Below are 21,479 nucleotides of genomic sequence, written 5' to 3'. Positions count from 1 at the left end.
TGTCTTTTTTAGTGGTTATGTTTATCATTTTAATATTTTTATTTTTTTTTCTTAAGTCAGTTTTTCAGGCAGTGGTGGTAAGGGAAGGGAGCTACAATACAAGAGTGTGTGACTTTTCAGAGGTAGACTTCATGCCAATCCAATAAACATTGACCTGTTAGTATTCAGAACAAGTCTTTTTATTGGCACTAGAAGGTTGAAGTTACCATAGTCATTTGTGTGCCATAAAAATCTTTAAAAAATGATGTGGAAGATTCACTAGACAACTGATAATTTTGGCCTATTGGAAGCATAAATGTTGTTGGATCACCATTGATCTTCTCATATCATGAAAGACTGCTGTAAAATTAGTAGACAATCCAATAGAGGCATTTCTTCCAGGCCCACACTGATGGCCTTACCCACAGACCCTCACTAGAAGCGCACCGGTAGTGTGACCAGAAAGGAAACTGCTCACACAACACTTTTGAATAATTTAAGCTTTTACTGCAGCAATGTTAAAGATGGGCAATAAATTTATTTTTACATAGTATTTGGGTAAAATGAAAACAATTCTGGAAAAAAATTCATCATAAATAGCTGCTATTACGAAATCTTTTAAGTGAGGTCATATAAATTAAAACAGACATTTCATGTTACACCAGATACATTCTGCAATTACAAAAAAAACTAATAATACTGAAAAATCTATATTTCTTCTTCAATTATAAAATGTTGGATTCATACAGTTTTGCAAATATGGACATGATCACACTGGCTGACATTTAGCAGCATCGTGCTTAAACTAAAATATTAGCAATTACACAAATCCTTCCCTGACTCTTTGCAAACTACGCAACTGATCTCACCATACTGACAGAGGGCTAATATGCACACACAAATCAAAGTAAACAAGCACAGCATGAAGATGTAGGATGCCTAAAACTTACATGTGGTTTTACAGTGTAGTCTACTCATAGCAATAAAAATTGCTTATCAACAACATCCCAAAACGTTCTCTGTCCCCCACGAAGAAAGCTGCTTTACTTTGACCTTTCAAGTCAAAGTAAAGTGCTTTCTTACTGGCAATCCAATCAAGAACAGTGGAAAAATTCTGGATTTAGTGAATATGACAAGATCCTTTTAAAAGTATAAACCATTTCTATACCTTGAAAACAATATGATTTTTTTTCCAGACAGTGCAATGTGGGTCATTTGTTTGCAGTGTTAGGCCTGGAAATCACCAGATGCTATAAATACAAAATGATTCACGTGTTCCTGCAGGACTGCGAACACAGAGAGCTGAACAACAGAGACGCAGCGAGGGCCACTCGGTGGCCAAAGAGAAGTTCAAATATCTGAGGTGTGAGGAGTTTCTTTAATTCTCCTCTCTCACTTGACATCAGAGTGTACTTTCATAGGTGACGGGAGTTTCATTGTCATCTTGATCTCCTGCTGCAGTGCCTAAGAAAGAGGAAGAAGAGACAGGGAGGAAAAAAATAATAAGACTGAGAAAATGAAAGATTTAAAAAATGAAACTAGCTGCCCTTTTTGCACTGTGAATAAATGTATTTACATGAACACAATATCACTGTTGTGTGCCTGTAAAAAATCGTGAAGCTGCTGAATGACACAGTGGCCCAAGCTATGCAAATCTTTATGTCATAAGGGTGTAGCAGGAAAAATATTAGGAAAGGAAAGGATACTCACTACTCAAACACACCTATAAAGTTAGGTTAGCAAAGGTTGCTGAGCCGAGCTTGAATTTTCAAAAGAAAGACTTTACATACCTAAGAAGAAAGCTGATAAACTGGGTTTGACTCGCTCACCGCTGACTGGGTTCTCTGGCTTTTGCAGCAGGCGAGGTCCACACAGCCCTATGATAAGTGCACCTACAGGGGCTGTGAGAAGGATGGCGAGCACAGCCACAGTCAACACATCCATGCCGTATTTCTGCAGCTGCTTGTCATCCTTTGTCCTCGCCATGTCCAAAGCTGTGGATCCTATAGCTGCCTGACAGAGACAAGCCAAGATGTGGCACAACCCCACAGACTTCAAAGACATTTAATGCATATGCTTTTCATTCAAAGGTTAGCTAAGGAGACATACCTGCACTGTTGCTTTAGGCATCCATGCTAGGGCTATGAACACTTTTTCCTTCATGCTAAAGCCCGCAAACAACACACAGACGAAGGTGAACCCCACTCTAACCAGCAGACCAATGAGGAGAGAGGCTATACCCAGACCTAGAGACATGTAGAGACAAAAGTCATACAAGGACAACAATATTATATGTACACCATATAAATCCCCCCCCCCCCCCCCCCAAAAATAACTGCAAGAAAATTATTTGCAGTGTCATTTCAGCTGCACTGACTCATGCAAAACAAACATGTCATAAGTTATTTAGTAAACTGCTATAGCTGTAAAGTGCTAAGAAAGACAGAGGGATTAGTATTTACAGGACAGGAAGAAGCATCACATCTCTCACATTGCCTCTTTTTTTGGGTTATGCAAATACATTTTCATACATAGAGTAATATTTGAATTTTTCACAGTGATAACAGCCATCTCGCTGTGGGTTATTTTGAAGGCTGTTTGTGTGTGTGTCTGTTTATCTCACCAACTGTGTGTCCCTCCAACTCAGAGACTCGAATCTCAGCTCCTATCAGTCCAAAGAGAAGAGGCTGAAACACATCCCATGCCCACCCTATCACTTCTTCCACACGTGCCTAAGGACAAAGAATGCAGGACATGTTCACTGTTCACATTTAATTACAAATATATAACAACCAAGTAGTTTAAGAGAAATTAAGTCTAAGGTTTTGGACAGTTAGCCTCGTTCAAATTCACCTCCAAAGTCAGAAAACTGCAAACAGACGTACTGATGTACTGTAGTTATTAGATGCATTATTTTTACCTTTTCTGTCCCCCAGCCGAGGCCAGCCAGGAATGCCAGCACCAAGGTGCACAGGCCTCCGGAGCCAGGAAAGCCTGCCACACCGCTGCCAAACACAGCAAAAACAGACAGACCCAGCACCAAGAAGGAACGCTTCATCACCAAGTGTTTCTAGAAGAAATAGTTAACATTAACAGTAGGTTTCTAGATAGCGAAAAGGATTACAATATGCATTATTTAACAAATAATAGCTCTAAGGTCTATAAGAAATCATTTGCAAAGAAGCTAGGACGTGTTGGTTCACAGCACTTTCACTTTTGATGAAGAAATAAATCCAATATGTAATCTAAAGCTACATAGTATCGAGGTTTTTAAACAACACATGCTGCCATTGAGATGACAGTAAGAGTCCTTGGGCTAAACTGGCCTGTTTAGTCCAAATCTGTTCCCAGTAAAAACATGTGGCACATTCTGATGTAAAAAGGGCAAAATGAGCACATTAAAAATAAAACCCTTCACATCTGATACTTTTTCAGTTCACTTTTTCAGTTAACAGGGTTAAAATCTGCAGTTTTATTCTTATTATGTTTCCTATTTACACACTACCCCAAACTTTTTTATGGAAAAAGGGTTATACTTTTTTATCTATACAAGCTTTTCCTGGCTGTTACTTTACTGATGTGCTCATAGGCTATGGTGTCAGTTAGTGATGAGACAACAGTAAAACAGGCTCTTGTCATCTTGACTTGTGTACCTGGTCAACACTAGGGAAGTACTGGATGAGAAAACCAAGAAGAATCCCAGCAACCATCCCTCCTGCCACCTCCAGCACCCCCCTGAGGAGGTTGTACCAAGTTGAACCTAGAAGAATCAATCGAAACAAACATTTGTGAAATTGTGAATTTCTAAAATATTTTAATTTGCCAGTTCAGAAACAAGTCTCTCTAACTAATGCAGCTTAATACAGAAGCCAGCAAACACTCAAAGTATATATTTTACACTTTCTTACACTTTATTTAGTGTAAGGAAGGCTTAACATGTTGGACATTTTGGCATCTACAGTTTGAGTGCTGTTGAATTACACTACAATAGAAAGAGTGTTGCAGCAATACAAAGGTAACCCTGTAAAAAATTCAGATTCTGCCATATATAATGAACTGGTGCCAGAAACTCTGTATTAAGAGTAATCAGCACGCTCACACCCTCTGGTGACATCTTTACAAACTACAGCAAAAAGTTATTTTCTTCTATGCGTTTCTCTTCGGGAGATAAGGTGCTGTTGTGTGTCAAAAGCAAAACAAAGCAATAAATCCATCAATTCTTGTTTTCCTCTCACGGCTCCACACATGTAAACACACAGAGCAGAGATTACCTGTGGCAAAGGCCATGCCCAAGCATGTTGTGAACCCTGTGATCGCAAGAATGTCATCAAAGCTGCCTGCAGCCATCAGCAGGGTGGGGATGCCCTTCTCTACACCGTAACCGTCCTTCTGCAGCAGGAGCATGGAGGGAACCACCACTGCTGGAGACACAGCTCCTAGCACGAAGCTGCAACGTGGAGAAGATAGAGGGTTCATTCATTCAATGATAAATGAAAAACTCCTGGGCAAGCTTTACAAACATTTGGTAAGAATTTATTATACCATAGTTAATAAATGGTAAATTAGTTTTTAAGCAAACAAATAGTTATTGTATTGTGAAGAAGAAGACATTATAATAGATTGTTTTTTGTCTGCTAATCATTAACAATTTAAAACTTGCCTGTATGTCATTAGTTTGTGTAATAATTAATTATTTTAAGAAACATATTCTGTTCTTGTATCAATGCTCATAAAATGCATTTAAACCACACGATGATACTAAACATGTTATATAATATAATATTTGATCATGATAATCAGACATTACTTTACTTTTATAGTAATTGTGTTACTGTTCAATTGAGAAACATATTGCCTAACATTTATTTAGCTATACATTTACCATTTAACAATGTTTATTATGACGTTTTACCATTTGGGTAGAAGCAAAAGGAAAGGTTTGAGCAGACTAATGTAAAGTGGAATTAGTAGAAAAAGATTTCTGTGGTTATGAACAGCTAACAGGGCATTCTTTCTACTAAGTCATCCATTAACCACAACATGCAACACAAGAAGAACAAGCTATCCAGATGTAAAACCAGAGCTTCTTGTTTTTTTACAAATACCTATGCTCCACACATTTTTTAAGAGATCTACTTAATACCCTCAATGCTGACGAAGCAGATATGCATCTTATTTAAATTTCAATGAACTGAGTTTTGTGCTGTTCTTCATGTAAACATGTTCCTTATAACTGCAGTGGTTTGTTTGTTTTGGGTTTTTTTTTTTTGCAGTGTTAGGTTTAATTTATCACAAAGTAAGATTTGACCTTCACTCAGCTCTCTAATGTCTCATGGACCCAGAGAGCTAAGTGGTCACATAATCCAAATATGAATATAACACAAAGTTAAGTTGCAGCTAAAATCCAGACAAAAACAGGACAAAGTCTGGTTGCATTGGGCCCTAGTCACACAGGCCTTGAGACCAATCAAGGACTTCCTAGCAGCTACCAGTCGCTGGAATTAAAATGTCTATTCCCTGACCAAGAAGATTTAAAAGTTGTGCCTTTTGAAATGTGTTGGTCTCAGTAGCAATGGACAATCATCCTCCCTTTCTGGTTTGTTTAAGGCTTTTTCATGTTTCACTACCACTTGGCAAGTAGTTTGCAGCAATGTCAACATCTTTAATGCCAGTTACAGGTAGCCATGTCAATCTGCTAGCGATCACAGCAATTTCTGGGGCAGCACCTTCTTTGCGACCGATTTCACCCAGCGAGTGACCAAATACAAATTTTGTGTTTGTGACACACCTGGGGATCACGAATGAAACAGTAATTTTAAAGTATGTGTATAGATTTGCCATAGACATCAATCAATGGTGATTTTGGTTATGAAGTTGAAAAATAAGAGCTGGGTACAGAGCAAGTGAGAGTAGTGTTGTATTTACCCAAGGATGAAGCCCCACACCCAGGGCAAGCCCATGAGGAAGTGAGAGATCACAGCTATGGTGCAAGCCTCTATCGAGCACGGCCCAGCTGCCACACGTATACACACAGCTTTTAGTTTCTTTAGAGCCTGGTAACAGACACACACATCAAACAAGTTATTAGGTTCTGCACATCACTACAAAAAGCTTTAACAAGCATATTTAGTAGTACTGAATGATGAGGTAAATAACTGACTAAAACATGAACAGATTCTTCCTGTCATTTCTTAACCTCCTAGGACCTGGCATCCACATATGTGGACATCACATTTTGGGTTCTCTAGACCAAAATACTAAATTTTGCTGTACAAGGGCCTGATATCCACTTACGAGGACATTATACTACCACCGTTTTATCGAAATTTAAAGCAAATGTCCTCATATGTGGATCTCATTTTTCTCAGAAACAAAAATTAGGTAAAAAATAAATAAATAAATAAAAAAATCTTGTTATTCTTTGTTTTTACGTTCATCAGGTCCCAAACAGCCCAAATGGCAAAGAGAAATTAAAAATGCATGCCATGAAAGAGTTTGGGTCTTAGGAGGTTTAATTAACTCTTCTTTTAACTACTTTAACCAGCCTCGCCTCTGTCAGTGCGCCCCAGGGCAGCTGTGGCTACAATGTAGCTTGCCATCACCAGTGTGTGAATGTGTGTGTGAATGGGTGGTTGACTGGATGTGTAAAGCGCTTTGGGGTCCTTAGGGACTAGTAAAGCGCTATACAAATACAGGCCATTTACCATTTAACCACTTCAACCAATGACATAGCTATCAGTGAGAATACTATTTGCACCAACGGCATGGGAAAAGAGATGAGATTAACATATAATTACTGTATTTCTACCTCTCAATGCCAATGTTAAGCTTGTATAGTATCTAGCATACCGTGGGATCCAACCCTAGACCAGCTCTGGCCAGAATGACAGCCAGAGCAATGTTCCTGAGAGATGCAGACCATTTGAAGTCAATGTACACCCCATCTGTAACAACTGGAATGTTCCTCAGCAGGAAGCCCATGAGCAGCATACCTGAAGCAAAGCACAAGTGAGGGTGAGAAAGAGGAAAGCTGATCCTTATTACCATGAAGTTTTGTTTATTCTTTGAAGCTTTCTTTCATGTTGCTACAGAGAAAAAAAAACACAAGCTCACCGGTTGCTTTTTGAACACAGGGTGTTAGAATCAGATACTCTGCAAACTGTGAATGTTGAAACCCTAACACCAGAGGTTTCAACAATCCACAACCTCTTCTAAAACTTCTTGACTCGGATAATTGTTCGAGTCAAATAATAAAACATTAGTATTAATTAATTACATTTTCTTTATGAACCAATACAACATAGATAACAATGACGCTATCTAAAAAAGCAGTACAAAGGTTAGATTTCGGATCTACAGAGAAAGTCTTATGCTATAATAAGTGGAAAAAAAACATATGATGCACATATTCTAATGGGTTGCCAGACAAATATTCTACCATGGAAGCTAAGCACCATCCTCTAAATTTTATAACAGCATTCTAGTTAGTGGTTTATTGAAAGACTAGACAAACCAGAAACCTCAGAAATTAACACCTAACTGTTAAGCAAAGCTCCTTTTTGAAGACTTACTGAAAATGAAAATGAAAAAACATGAACGAGATGTTTAGAGATGCAAACTTCTACCCCTCCCTATAATGTTATCAACTAAACAAGGAGTGGTTACAGTTTCCTTGATGTTTATCAAGGAAATTGATCAAATGAGAGAGTCACATCACATCATGACAATGCACAGTGCAAATAACACTTCTGATGATCAGCACTTTTTCACCCCCTGAAAACTAGCAGCACAGTTGGCATATCTTTTCAAGCCAAAGGTGCCACAATAATCTTTGCTGTGTAAAAATACAACAAAGAGATTCAAAACACAAAAAAATCCAGAACATCAACAGATAACATGATTTTTAACTTTTCACATGGATAAACTTACAGTAACTTGACAAGCTCATGCAAATTAAAAGTTTCTCAAAGAAATTCAACCTTAGTCCTAGATGATGTAGAACAGGGGTGGGGAACTCCTGGCCTCAAGGACCGGTGTCCTGCAGGTTTTAGATCTCACCCTGGGTCAACACTCCTAAATCAATGACTAGTTCATTACCAGGCCTCTGGAGAACTTCAAGACATGCTGAGGAGATAATTTAGCCATATAAATCAGCTGTGTTGGATGAAGGACACATCTAAAACCTGTGGGACACCAGCCCTTGAGGCCTGGAGTTCCCCACCCCTGATGTAGAACATTTAGTTGAATAGATACATATAATAAGAAGAATTCAGTTTTCAATTTAAGGATTCAGGTTTTTTGGTATTGTTTTTTTTTTTTTTCTAAACACGCAGAAATATATACTGTCACCTGACTTCCCTCTCACCCACAGCAGGGATCATCACTCATCAGTTGACCTCACTGTTGCCAACATACAAACAACGACAAAGCTTTAACACTTTAACACAGGACTTTTTTTCAAAAAGCTTCTAGATAAAAATATACAGACAGCACTGCAGCACTACTAGGTTTTACTCCCCAGCAAGAGCTCAGTTCAGAGAGTGAAGCAAACCTCTTTTTGTATAGTTCAGTGAGCTGCAGGATGAGTTGCCCAGATTGAGGATGAGCACCATGTGAGATAAGAACATTAAGTTATTCCAGGAACAGCCATACTTCCACCGTGCATTGCATAATCATGTATGACTGTCCTTGGAAATGCGTTTTTTAGAAACTTTACCTGCATGCTGACATAACTGCGAACAGTTTAACAAATACTGATGTCTATCATGCACAAAAAAGACAAATAACAAGGTTAATACCCATTTGTAGGTATCACGAATCCATTAAGGCAGCCTGTTAGCAAATGCTCATGGCATGTACGCACTTTTATGTCATAAATGACACAGTGCTCCTATCATTATCAATAACTGAACCCAAACATTAAAACTGTATGTGCTTTACAAATATGCAAGTTTAACAATCACAAATCTAACAACTAGGCATGCACCAATGTTTAAAATGACAATCTTTTTTTCAGTTCAATTTTATTTTATTTATATACAGTCAAATAACAACAACAGTCCTTATATTCTAAGGTAAAGACCCCAACAAGACAAAAACCTCAACAACGATAACCGCCTATGAGCAAGCATTTGGAAACCGTGGGAAGAGAAAAACCCCCTTTTAACAGGAAGAAACCAGGACCAGCGCACATGGCTGGGGTTGAGGTTTCACTTTCTTTTTTGTTATCCCCTATTGTTTGAGAGAAACAAAAAAACAGTGTGATAAAAAGCTTTTATCCCAATGGGATTTGTGTTTGATTCTAGTTTTCAAAGTCGTGATCTTTTGCTTCTTGGGCAAATCTGTACACCACTACACTATGGAGCAATGCCAATGTCAGTTAACATGGCTAATATCAGTTAGAACTATATATCACTCTGATGGATAAATCTGTGTAGATATATATGGACTAAATACTTAGATTAACATACCAGTGTCACCATAAAAAGTCAAAGCACCAGATTTTCTGTCTTACCAAGGAGTGGTGGGAAAGGTGGAAGTTTGGGCAGACGAATGAGAGACACCAATTTTCCACCAACAACTGCACAGATGAAGAGTATTGTAATGCCAAAGAGGTTTCCTCCTGGGAGACATTCGTCCTCTGTGATTGACCAAACCACTCCAAAGAGCACAACTGCCAAAAGAACTAGAAAGAACAGGGAATTATGGGGCTGCATTTCTCAGGTAGTTCAATAACTACTGTATACTCATGATCTGCAGTTTTTTCACATTCTTGGATGGAAACATACAACAAATGTGCTTGGGAGGACAAATCAGCCTCCTTTTTTACCTTTGGTAATAAGGGAGGCGAGAAAACCTCTTGGCGGACAGGGGCAAAATCTTCGCAGCAAAGGACAACAGACCACTGGTGGATCTGTGTTGGTACCGGCGTCCACTACGGGGTTACGAGGAATAAAATAAGTGGTCTCCTCTGTTACATTTGGACTTGAGCAGCGACGTACCACCACCTGGATCTGGTTCACATTTAGGTGCTTTAAAAGAAGGATCATGACATGGAGTAGAGCAGGTCAGTGTTCACATTGCAGGGTGGACAAACTGTTCTGCTAGATGACCTAGCATATTTCTAAAGGCAGCGCATAACAGATGACAAATAAATATGAAATGTGCAGATTAGTGTGCAAATTCGAATTTACTGCTCAACTCCACAACTCGTCATAACATATAGTATAATAACATAAGCATAAATGCAGCATTAACATAACTATCTAAACAGTGGTACGTGTTTCTGGATTATATTTACTATGTCTTATCTTGCATATCTTCAGTCAGAAGGATACCAGCAGTTTTACAGAGGTATGCCATATCCTAAGTTTACAGACTGCTATACACTTGCGAAATGAACGAGTTTTGATATGCCCTATAAACTGATAACAATTTCACAGAGTTGCTTAAGGGGTTATGTTGGCTCAAAGTTGAGAGAATTCCTTGAACTGGTTTACAATTCTTTCTCAGAGGAAAAATTAAAAGAAAAAAAAATCATCAACAAGGCAACGGAATTAATTTTGATGAACAATATATACAACACAGAACCATTAAACACAACAACAGATGCAAAAAATTATTAGCAGTAAAATACTAAACCTCCACATGGTTTGGCGCAGGCAAAGGAATTCTGTCCAATAGTGGGCTGGGAGCTGGACTAGGCGCTGGACTGGGTGCAGGACTCAGGTCCGGGTTTGCAGGTTTCTGCTGGGTGTCCTCCATGGCTGTTGACTACAGTCTTTCTGGTCCACTCTTGTATCACAAGACATCAAGCTGAGGGGTGGGGTTAGCCATCAGTGGGCTGTTCTTTTACTTTTCTTTTGGCATGTCCACCTCTATCCACAGGTTTCCATTCATACAATAGGTTTTTTATCAGTAAGAAAAAACAAACAGTATCAGTGGTGCTGGTACAAATATTGACATAATGTGAAATGATATGGTTAAATCTCCTACATGGGCATAACTGACTAAATACAGGAGTATTTGGTGTTTAAAAGAAATGGATTTCATTACATTTCACAAATACTGCATAGTACTAGCTATAAAGTGTGCAAGTAGCGATCTATCAGGCTAATACACAGGTGGACACATGGGACTGTTGTGGAGAGCCGCTCTAACCTCCACATCAGTCCCAGTCTCTCGTTCTGTGTACTGTATGTACTATAAAAATGTGAGTTGTCAACGTTTGTGTATAACACAGTGTATTATATTAATATAGTGTGTTGGTTGTTATAAGTACCACATACACAGGAACGCCAAACAGACGCTACTACAATGTTTTGAAACTTGCTTTTAGCGAGCGACAGACGTCCTGTTAATCCAATTGTAAGCAAACCACGCTAATCAATGCTTACAGCTACACCATATGGCATAGTAGCTAGCGTTAGCTCAAGTAGGTAGGTTACAAAGCGCGGATGCTAAAGCAAGTAGGTTAACGTGCAACTGTCAACAGCAACAACCCGCTCGCACTGGTATCACTAAACCTAGTTTGTCAACTATCGCCAGCAAGTCTTCGAGATATAGGGGTGTATCCGTGTTTCATTCACTGTAAACACGTGTATGGCCAAAGCATAGAAAAAACCTTTGGCCATACTATTCAAGTGGTTTCACTAGCTGTGGTTCCATTATCGGACATGACCCACTCCTGGGTGTGCACTATCGCCAGCTACCACCGCCCCTTCCCCCAATAGCTATTTTTTCGTTTAATATGGGAGCGTTTCACAAATATCTCTGGATTACATCGTTTAGGCTGTGCACAATACGGTTTCATGTCCTATTGCTAAAGTCAAACAACGACCCTAATTTCTTTAAACGTTAAATTGACGGCCGAGGTTTTCTAACTTAGGTTTATACAATCAAGTTGGAATTTACTTTTCAGTCAACTGGACCAGCAAGTATGGGGGCTAGTTTAATCTCCACCACCCTGACAGCTGGTTCTTGTCCGATATTTGATGTCCTACTGTCCAGTAGCCGCTCATGCCTGTGTACCTCCTACTAAAAGCTATCAGTGCACCCAACCTTTTATGCAGCTAGCTAGCTAGCAAGCGACCGCCTCTGACAAAAATTACCTATTAATTATAGAAGAAAAAAAGCGCTCACCTCATAAACATTACCACAGTGCACGGGCTGTCTGTGGCAGCTTTTCTCGTAGCCCTGTAGCAGATGCACCAGCTGGTACATGAGGAATGAGGAGGATTAGTGACTGCAAAGCAAGTATGTAGCGTCCACATCGGTGCATGGAGAACTTAGGTTACATGGAAAACTGGTTTACTTAACATCTTGCACATAGCTTTTGTTTCACTATTATGCACAGAGTAATGCACAGTAATGGAATACAGGAAAGGTTTAAAGTTGATTACACACTTCTGTACATTATTTATAGTTTGAATTTAGGATGACAAATATATTTGCAGCATAGGTTTCAGTTGCAAAACAAGAAATGTTTCCCATAAAATATGCAATATTACTTATATTTTTTCTTATTTTATAATAATAATAATTTAAAAAAATTATCAATTTATGAAAACTTTATTTGAATTCAAGGTTTGGCTTCCACTTCTGTAATGATGTAGTCCTTCCAGTTTCCTCACAGTCTCCAACCTCCATCGATGATGTGCTCTGTCCCAGTCACATAGGCTGACTGTGGAGGGCCCAGACAGTTTAAAACCACTGGTAAATTACTTTACTGACAAAAATATCTACAGCTTTCTCTAGGTATGTGTATTCCTATGGTACCTGCACTCTATGCGTACTATTATTATACCTCCTGAATTACATCTGTGCAAGCACTCACCTCATCTGAGGCCAGGTATACGCACAGGTATGCAATCTCTTCGGCTGTGCACATCCTGCCGGTTTTCTGTCTTGCCATAAAGTCTTTATAAGCCTGTAAATGAGTTATAATTGGATCATTCATTATCTTCACCATCCAGTCATCATTATTTAACATTGTGTAAATAAAGATAACATATAACACATAGTACATGAATCACGCAGGCATTACTGTCAGCTTGGCGAAAATGTACATCAAAGCCTGCAATACCTGTTCTGGGTCGGGTTGAGCCTGGATCCTACCCCTCAGTGATGGAGTATCAACAGTCCCTATAGAAATAGAAAGAGAGCAAGCCTAATGAAATGATTATTAAAAGACAAGAGTAAGTTAAGAAATTATGGTCTTTGGCTAAATGAACATTTTTCTATTAATAAGTATCACATATGATTGGGTTGGATTTGGATGTGATGTATATAAATACTCAAAATACTCCTAAGTATACACAGCATCTATTTAGACTGGCTCTTAAGCCAGTGTGCCCTAACATGAAACAATCTTCAGCTATAAAAAAACATCAATTTAGTTTAATTTCAAGGATGTTTACAGTATACTTTGAGTATCACTGAGGAAGACTAAAAACACATGGTGATATGGTGATTTGTTGCACTGTGTTCTAACCTTACCAGGACAAACACAGTTACAGCGAATGCCTTGCTCAATGAAATCCGCAGCTATGGACTTGGTGAGCCCAATCACTGCAGCCTTGGAGGTACTATAGACACACCTCTTAACAACGCCTGTGTTGAGGAAACACATCTGTCACTCACACACAGCCGTACGCAGGCAAAGCAGTTATCTGAGATAAGAGGATTGCAAAGACTGGCCAAACTTCAAAGACATAGTGTCCCTTTAAGTAGGAATAGTTCTACAAGCAACTGCAATAAAAAAAGATCTGAGGAAGATCGTTTACCTTTTATGCTTGATGCAACAGATGCCATGTTAATAATGTTTCCCGACTTCTTTGCCAACATCTAGAATGACAAATGGCATATTAACAGAATTGTTTTTGTTGAATCCAGATTAAAACTACACAAACGAAGTAATGAAAAGTGCCGAGATCTGCGCTAAAGGTACAGTTTGGCAGTTTGGTTAGTTTGCAGCTAAAGCAGGATTAGTAGCTGAGCAGTCCCCACCCATCATGTCATGGGTTCACAGCGGTACAGTTAATGCAGCTAATCCAACAACGGATGAGAACGAAATTAAAGGCATATGTCACACTATTATCAGTAGCGCCTATTACATTCACGGGATAAATGGTGTTAAGGGTTTGGTGAAGTGGCCAAAAGTCACCTTAGGCAAGAAAGCCTTGCTCATCAGGTACATGCTCCGCACATTCACATTCATTGTGAAGTCCCAGTCATCCTCTTCACAATCCAAGATGGTGCCATGATGCACAAATCTGTGTACGAGCGCAGACATTTAGTGAAAAATAACCTCATCTAATAACTTTAGACAGCATTAATATGACAATTTGGACAAACAGTGAGATACAAGTGACAATATCTGTACCTAATAACTATAATCAAAACCAGAGTGGTAAACTACTGCCATTTCAAGATAAAACTCAAAGGTGATAATGTAGAAGAAACCTGTTAATAAAATTGAGAAAAGGGGAGAGGGGGTTATGTATGTATGTTATGAGGCTTTGGAAATGTATTTAAGTAGTAAGCAGGAGACAGATGAGTGAATTAGAAAAATGTGTAACTTAAATTATTTTATCTTTTTTCTCCTTTTGCAGTCACCACAACAGATCATCCAACTGACATCACATCTTATTCCTAGCTTCCACCTATGTCACACCAACACTGCATGTCCTCCTTCACTACATCCGAGAACATCATCTGTGTCTTTTTTCCTCCTTGCTGTGCACTGTCCATTGCTTTTGATGGTTGAACGCAGGTCTACCTTCACTACCTCTGCTTCTTGCATGTTCACCTTTTGACCTGTGTCCATCTCATTCACACACATGTATTCTGTCTTTAAATTATCATAGTCCACACTATCCCCTCTCTGACCTCATCTGTCATCCTGTCCATCACCACTGCAAACAAGAAGGGGCTCAGAGCTGATCCCTAATGTAATCCCACCCTTACCCTGAACCCATCTGTCACTCCTACTGCACACCTTACCGCTGTCTCGCTGTCCTCTTACATGTCCTGCACCACCCTCACATACTTCTCTGTCTCTCCTGATTTCCTCATAGTTAAAAAGAATGAGTTAACGTTTATATGAAACTACAAGTAAAATGCACAGTGACTGCTGATTTAGGAATTCTGGTTTTGACATATTTTTTTCAGTTTTCTACTTTAATCTGTTGTCAACAATAACTCACACGAATTTACTTCCAAAAATGGTGCAAATTACAGCTTTATTTGTTTTAAAAAGGTTACTTGATGTGGAACTTCTAAATACCATACATTTTGTTTTGTTTTTCCAAGAATTATGTAAGGTTTTTGTTTCTTCAGTAAATCAGAGAAATAAAAACTAATTTAAAAAGTACCCAGCAACGTTGAACAGAACATCTACATGGTCATGTTCCTTGGCCAGGGCTTCTACTTGGTCCTTCTTGGTCACGTCCACCACTTTGGTCCTGATCCCTGACAGCGAAAACAAAAACAAGGACAGTTCAGATTATACTTGCACTGCTTTCGTCTTCATAACAGCTGGCTTTATTTTAGTGCATGAAATAATTCAAGGTATAGCAGCTTCATTTATCAATCATTTTCACAGTTACACAGCAAAACAATGGTCCCCCCTAAAGCTTTACGAAACAGGAAAAAAAAACATTTTAAATTTGTGTTTGCTGCCATCACACTGCCACACAGTCACGCTGCCACACAATTGTGCACTCCTGGCTGCTATCTTCTTCAACATACATCTTTTCCTACTGACCGCTCAATGGCTCTGCAGAAAGCCAGTTAAGAGGGTGAAGTGCTCAGGCGTGATATCAGAAGAAGAATGTTGCTCATCTCCTATTTATTCAAACCCATTTACTGCAGAGACCAGAATAAATAGAGATATGGTCCTCTTCTCACAGTCTTGAAGAAAAGACAATTAAAACCCCTATAAAGTCTTTTAAAACGAATATATGATATGCACACAAGAAATGAGATAATCTGGGAGTTTTTTTCTTTTTAAAATTACCACAGTGCAATTTTAATTTCTCTAATAGAGATAAGTTAAATGGCTCTTGTAGAGAAAAAACAACTTCATTCTGGGGAAAGCACAGGTGTTATGCATTTATACTAATTGGCTGCTTTAGCCAGAATGAGAGAAATTAGTAGAATGCAGCATAGCTTCTTCCACTTATCTGGTGCCGGGTTGTGGGTGCCAGCAACCTAAGCAGAGAACCTAGGTCCTAGGCTTTATAGGCTAAAACCTCCTCTCAGTCAGACAATCCCAGAAAACCTCCCTCACGGTGCACCCAGGAGGCATCCTTGTCAGATGCCCGAACCATCTCAACTGGCTCCTTTCGATGTGGAGGAACAGCAGTTTTAATCTAAGCCCCTCTTGAATAACTGAACTTCCCACCCTATCTCTAGGTACAAGCTATTTCAAAGTAATCAAAGTTTTAAAACTTTGCATCGAATAATTAAGTTGTGAAAGAACTTGAATGAAGGGATAGGAGTAAACTGGCATCCCTTTTGCAATGCCTCAAATAGCCAGAAGATGGCAGCCATAGATCAGCAGAGATGAAACTTGCCTTGAATACCATCCAGCTCCTTCAGCTTTTCTCCATTTATGTCTGTGGCTGTGACCTGAGCTCCCTCCTTAGCAAATGCCTACAGTTTAAAAAAAAAAAAAAATCAGTGTTCAGTTCCAAGTGGTTCCTCAATGTTCTACATGCTGTGCTATAAAATATAAGGAAAAATCTGCAATTATGATGATTGGTTATGACACAAAACCGAAAAGAGAAGGACACCGAGCCACAGACACAACTGAGCAAGAATCTAAATTGCCGTACGAATGGACGGGGGCACTCCAACTACAGGGAGTAGTTGGAGTGATCATCAATACCAATCAATATCTCATTATCAAGCATCTGAAAGCAGACTGTCAATATCCATCCACAGTTCCACAACTCTTCTGAAATCCATTCAACTTCCCATCAATAAGGCAGGTTTTTAAAGTGCAAATGGATTTGCTCAAAAGACCCCTTATACCATTTGCATCTTTTAACGTTTAGGTTGAATTCCTCCAATAAAAACCCAGTTCACTGTAATACAAGGCACCTTTGCACACTTTAAGATCACTTGGAGGGAACAGATGTAGCGATGGTCCAATCCAGTGTGTGAGATTTTCAAGTGTGTCGTTATCTCTTTGGCAAGAATATCCCTAAAGGACTGTCCAGAACCTTTGCTTCCATTAACTCAGGAATCACTATTACAGCAGTCATTTACAGGACATTAGAAACACACAGCATGTCACCTATACTTAAGGGAGTTGGAAGAAACATGTTTTAAATCACATTAAGAAAAATTACATCACAGGACTTCTTAAAATCTTTAACTCTAAGCAGTATATCCTATATTAGTTAATTTATATTTAATGCTTATCAAAATGTAAAGAGCACTGAATAAGTGCAATATTTAACTACTAAATAAACATTTTCTGCTGTGATTTAGAAGCCACTAAATCACTGAGATGTTAAGAAGAAGATATTAAATGTTTTTACGATTGCTGCAGCACGTCCAATCCCCTGAGCAGCGGCGGACAGAACAATCACTTTCCCATCCAGGCGACCCATAGTTTACCTTTCACTGCTGCTGTGAACAAAAACAAAAGATTGGAGTAGAACAACACATTTATTTAGATAAATGCTTTCAGTCTTAATTTAAAAAGGTATATCAAGCATGTTTTTTACACAAATGTACACATTTCTATACTTTAATTCATGGTTTTCAGCAGTCCTGACATGCAAAGACATACATTCACTGCTAATCTCTGAAAAGTGTGGTGCAATTCGTAATTTGGTTATATAACTGTGCAATCATTGACAGGCTTTCTTGGCAAAATGGTCTTTCGGTAAACTGCAGCATTTGATGACCTACAGCTAAGAGAGAACTCTTAAGTGACCCCACAAAACCATTTACGAAGAGGACTTGAATTCATTAGAAGCTTTCTGTAGTGTTAGGTTTAGAGCATTCAGTCACTAATAGTGACAAAGTCAGGCATTATAAATATTAATGTAAATTTTATTACTTGGCTCAAAATGATTGTAGCTTGTGGTAAAAAGTCCCTATTAACAAATGTGCTTTATCAGTGAGTCTGTCTTCCGCTTCAGGTACCAGCTTAAATTCAGTTCACACAGTGCTGGTCCTTATTTACAATAATGTCACCCAACAAATCAGACAAGATCAGTACCATGGAACTTGCAGTGAAAGTTAGTCATTAGGCCAAAATATGACATGACACGGCCCAGAAATAATGCAATATGGCAGTTTCTCAGTCAAGGACTTAAGGACATAGAATAACATACAGTAATCACATCTGTCTATACAAAGTTCAGAGCACAAAAGTTCTTCTTATCATTTCATCAATCTTACCAACATGAAGATGATATATTTATAAAGATTATTGTGGGCTCTTTTACGTTACAATATAAAGCACCACAAAGCAACTGTTGCTGTGATTTTGCTCTATATAATTTAAATTTAATTCACTTGAGTTGTAAAGCATAACTATCTATATTTTATAACTCTCATCTTACTGAACATGTTTACTTACTTACCTCTGAATCTAGAGAACAATTAAACAGACCCCCATTGGGTCCTACTCTCTAAGAGTAAGCTGTTTATGAGAGAGTATAACCACCAGGCAAAGTTCACATCAATGTGTGTCCACAGGCCCATTCTCCTATTTTTGCAGATTAGCCCAACCTAGCTAAGTGACCATGTTTCTCCACATAACCATCAGTTCTATTCCATTGGTCAACAGGTCAAAAAGCCTCTGAACAACCTTCTATAAGAGCTAGCAATCTCTTTAGGGAAGGGGGCCTCCACCTGCCTTAGGGGAGGCACTCCAGTGTTGCTGTAACCAAAGTTAAGTGGCTTGGATCACCCATGAGGCCAAAAGGTTCTTGAACAAAGCTTGGGCCTGTACAGAAACCTCGTAGCAGATAAGGAATTGCTTGTTCTCTATAATTGTGACTCCTAAGAAGTTCAGGTTCAGGTCGTCCCTACTCGGGAAGGCCTGGTTTGAAAATGTTCTCTGACCCTATCTCAACCTTGAGCACAGTACTGCATGTCCCTCAATGAGTATACTGACACCTGGTCTACACTCGTTTTTGTCACCCTTAAGAATGGCAACGTGCGCCAAAAGTGACGTCACAACTCTTGGTACATGTTCCACTCTTTACTTTTGTTTCAACTTTTCATGCAGGCCTTGTTTTTTGTAACCTGGTGTGCACGAGATGGTCATTGTTGAATACGCAAGTTTGCAAGCAGTTCAGAGCTCAGAGATGCCCAGGTTTTACACAAAGCGTAACAACTTGAAAATATTAAACTGTTCTGAGGAAAACTCTGCAATAGCTTTGTTTACTGTTTGGACTTCTCCTTTTGTATTAACAAAAGGAGAACAATAATATACAATAATCCTCAACATCACTCAAAACATCACTGTTCAAAAGCAGACATCGGTGAGTCCGGTAAACGGGCTCTTGTGATGTTGCAGTTCATACAAAACACAACCAAACCCTTACCAAAAACAAGGCTTAAGGGTCTATAGAAGCTGCCAGAACAACTATGCAGTCCTGGTCTGACAAACTAGACCTGACAGCCAGACCTGGTTGTGTGCCTGAATCATGGAGGCCACTAACTATCCCCAAGCCTGGGCATGTACTCTTGTCCTCCTGATTTATAATTCAGGCCTGCAGAAGCCAAATTCTGCAGCAGGCCCTGAAAAGTAAGCCAACAAGAGGGAATTGATGCACACCAGTCTTGTGGCCAAGGATTAAGCACTGTAGGCCCTGCAGAGCTAATTAACAGTTCCTACAGTGCCTGTAAGGATGGATCCAATCCTAGCTAGCACTTGCCAAAGAATTCTTCATTTATATTTAAGTCATAAAGACATGGCACTCCCTCTCTTGCGAGTGGTAACGGGCTCATATCAAACACTGATACAGTCTATGTTGGGGCCTAACAGTTCTGGAGACTCCTAAGTTTTATCAATTTTTCCAGGAGAAGTTTAAAATTTCTGAAAATACTGGGAGTATTACTGAGCTAATACCACTGCCACATGCAAATGAGGTGTGAACCATTTCAAATGTCCATGGCCTTGGTGAAGCTATAGAACAAAAACACTTCACACCACTCTGGTACCTCCAGGAAAAAAAAAAGCTTTTTTCTTTTAAATAACCACAAAATGGCACGCCATACCATGTGGGCTGCTGGGCACTGGTGGACTGTCCTGTCATTGGGCCAGTTTAGCATTTGAATCAAGATTTCAACCATTCAGTGCAGGATTTCCACATTTTGCACTTCTGCATCGTCTTAAAGCAAACTGTAAAACGTTAACTTACCTATCAGTCTGCTGTTACTCATTAAGTATTAAGTCACGTGTAAATCCTCACATGAGATAATGAAACACAATGTGACTCAAAAGAGAAAAGACATTTTAAGCTTCACTGCTTACTGCTTGTGTCTGTTCTCAGTTCATTAGTCTTAGAAACAGTGCAGATTTTCAGTAACTGTGGCCATCTCAGACAAAGAAGAAAAAGTGGCACCAGTACAACTATGGTGAATTTGCAGTGTATCTAAGGATGTGCAGACAGGTATTACTAGAAACCATAATTTCCATAATTCCGTTGTACATGTACAATGATAATTAAGAGCTATTCTATTCTATTTGATTTTAAACTGAGATAACATTAAGAAAAGATACAAAGGTGAGTGGTATTGCTAGGTGTCTTCTAAGTAGATTTGGGGGGTAAAAAACTAAATACAGTCCAGAAGACGTAACAATTCAAAGTAGCATTGGACTGTAATCGCTTTTCAAACATGTTAACCTGTAACTGCAGAAATGTCATTGATTCCTATTGTTGCATAACAGATTTTTTCAAACGTGTGTAACCTACACAAACTTTACTTGCATCAGCTGCTCCAACCCTGTCAAACACACAGTAACGACTTTAACTCATGAGCATGTGCAGATGCTTTCTGTAGGTTGGACTGTTAGCTAACGTAAAGTGATTTTAGAAACTCACCCCTCTGCTCAGCTCCGACTTCGACGAGACGCACTCAACGTCAGAGTTCAGCGAGGCTGGACACGTGACACGCAGCTAGAACTCCTGTTGGTTCGAGACCAGGAAGTTCACACGAAGGGACTGGGTGCAATTTGAGAAGACTAGAAAGCAAGGGAGCACACCAACAAGGCTTTCTACTTTCAAACGGGTTTTTTTCACCCTTTAAAAAATTAAAGACATTAAGCTTTGTACAAACTTTTTAAATTGTTAAAATTAGCTCTCTTTTGAGTGTCCTTCGGGCTACTAATATTTAATGTAGGCTTACTTAGTCGAGCTTTGTATAAGGATGTACATTTGATACAAATATTTTATTTGTAAGAACCAAGAAAAAAACAATATAAGAAAGAATTTTTTAATTATTCATTTTGATAGTAAATATGAAAT

At 39.0% G+C, this 21,479-nt stretch overlaps 2 protein-coding genes across 5 annotated transcripts; both read right to left on the bottom strand.

Annotated features, from left to right (window-relative positions):
* Positions 1-27: 27 nt before the first annotated feature.
* On the bottom strand, positions 28-12,213 carry si:dkey-162b23.4 (sodium/hydrogen exchanger 9B2). Of its 3 annotated transcripts, XM_063476224.1 has the most exons (13): positions 12,121-12,213; positions 10,621-10,794; positions 9,809-10,010; positions 9,494-9,664; positions 6,829-6,971; positions 5,905-6,032; positions 4,251-4,426; positions 3,633-3,739; positions 2,900-3,049; positions 2,603-2,711; positions 2,089-2,225; positions 1,770-1,992; positions 28-1,443 (listed from the first exon to the last, which is right to left on the bottom strand). In XM_063476224.1, the coding sequence occupies exons 2-13, from the start codon at positions 10,741-10,743 to the stop codon at positions 1,382-1,384; spliced, it is 1,731 nt and encodes a 576-aa protein (XP_063332294.1). In that variant the 5' UTR covers positions 10,744-10,794; positions 12,121-12,213; the 3' UTR covers positions 28-1,381. The 3 variants fall into 3 exon arrangements, with proteins under 3 accessions (XP_063332294.1, XP_063332295.1, XP_063332296.1); XM_063476225.1 differs by lacking the exon at positions 12,121-12,213 and having other exon boundaries at positions 1,809-1,992; positions 10,621-10,743; XM_063476226.1 differs by lacking the exons at positions 28-1,443; positions 12,121-12,213 and having other exon boundaries at positions 1,879-1,988; positions 10,621-10,743.
* A 215-nt stretch (positions 12,214-12,428) lies between these two features.
* Positions 12,429-21,142, bottom strand: bdh2 (3-hydroxybutyrate dehydrogenase, type 2). 2 transcript variants are annotated; one of them, XM_063476227.1, is made up of 10 exons: positions 21,057-21,142; positions 17,529-17,619; positions 16,557-16,635; positions 15,354-15,450; positions 14,144-14,252; positions 13,764-13,824; positions 13,477-13,590; positions 13,064-13,122; positions 12,815-12,907; positions 12,429-12,661 (listed from the first exon to the last, which is right to left on the bottom strand). In XM_063476227.1, exons 2-10 carry the CDS (start codon positions 17,598-17,600, stop codon positions 12,608-12,610), a joined length of 738 nt encoding a protein of 245 aa, XP_063332297.1. In that variant the 5' UTR covers positions 17,601-17,619; positions 21,057-21,142; the 3' UTR covers positions 12,429-12,607. The 2 variants fall into 2 exon arrangements, with proteins under 2 accessions (XP_063332297.1, XP_063332298.1); XM_063476228.1 differs by having other exon boundaries at positions 17,529-17,616; positions 21,057-21,105.
* Between the last annotated feature and the right edge of the window lie 337 nt (positions 21,143-21,479).

This window comes from Pelmatolapia mariae, linkage group LG6 (genome assembly GCF_036321145.2).
Source record: "Pelmatolapia mariae isolate MD_Pm_ZW linkage group LG6, Pm_UMD_F_2, whole genome shotgun sequence".
In the NCBI taxonomy this organism is placed as follows: Eukaryota; Metazoa; Chordata; class Actinopteri; order Cichliformes; family Cichlidae; genus Pelmatolapia; species Pelmatolapia mariae.
This window is presented reverse-complemented; position numbering and strand designations above follow the sequence as displayed.

What these genes read in the sequence shown, in the direction of transcription:
- bdh2 (XM_063476227.1), bottom strand. Translation starts at nt 17,600, where the DNA reads ATGGGTCGCCTGGATGGGAAAGTGATTGTTCTGTCCGCCGCTGCTCAG. An exon ending in GGAGCTGGATGGTATTCAAG is followed by an intron (nt 15,451 to 16,556) that starts GCAAGTTTCATC and finishes TTTCGCTGTCAG; the next exon opens with GGATCAGGACCAAAGTGGTG. An exon ending in TGTTGCATCAAGCATAAAAG is followed by an intron (nt 13,591 to 13,763) that starts GTAAACGATCTT and finishes TCCTCAACACAG; the next exon opens with GCGTTGTTAAGAGGTGTGTC.
- si:dkey-162b23.4 (XM_063476224.1), bottom strand. Translation starts at nt 10,743, where the DNA reads ATGGAGGACACCCAGCAGAAACCTGCAAACCCGGACCTGAGTCCTGCA. An exon ending in CTGCGCCAAACCATGTGGAG is followed by an intron (nt 10,011 to 10,620) that starts GTTTAGTATTTT and finishes CTTCTTTTAAAG; the next exon opens with CACCTAAATGTGAACCAGAT. An exon ending in TGCCTAAAGCAACAGTGCAG is followed by an intron (nt 1,993 to 2,088) that starts GTATGTCTCCTT and finishes TGTCTCTGTCAG; the next exon opens with GCAGCTATAGGATCCACAGC.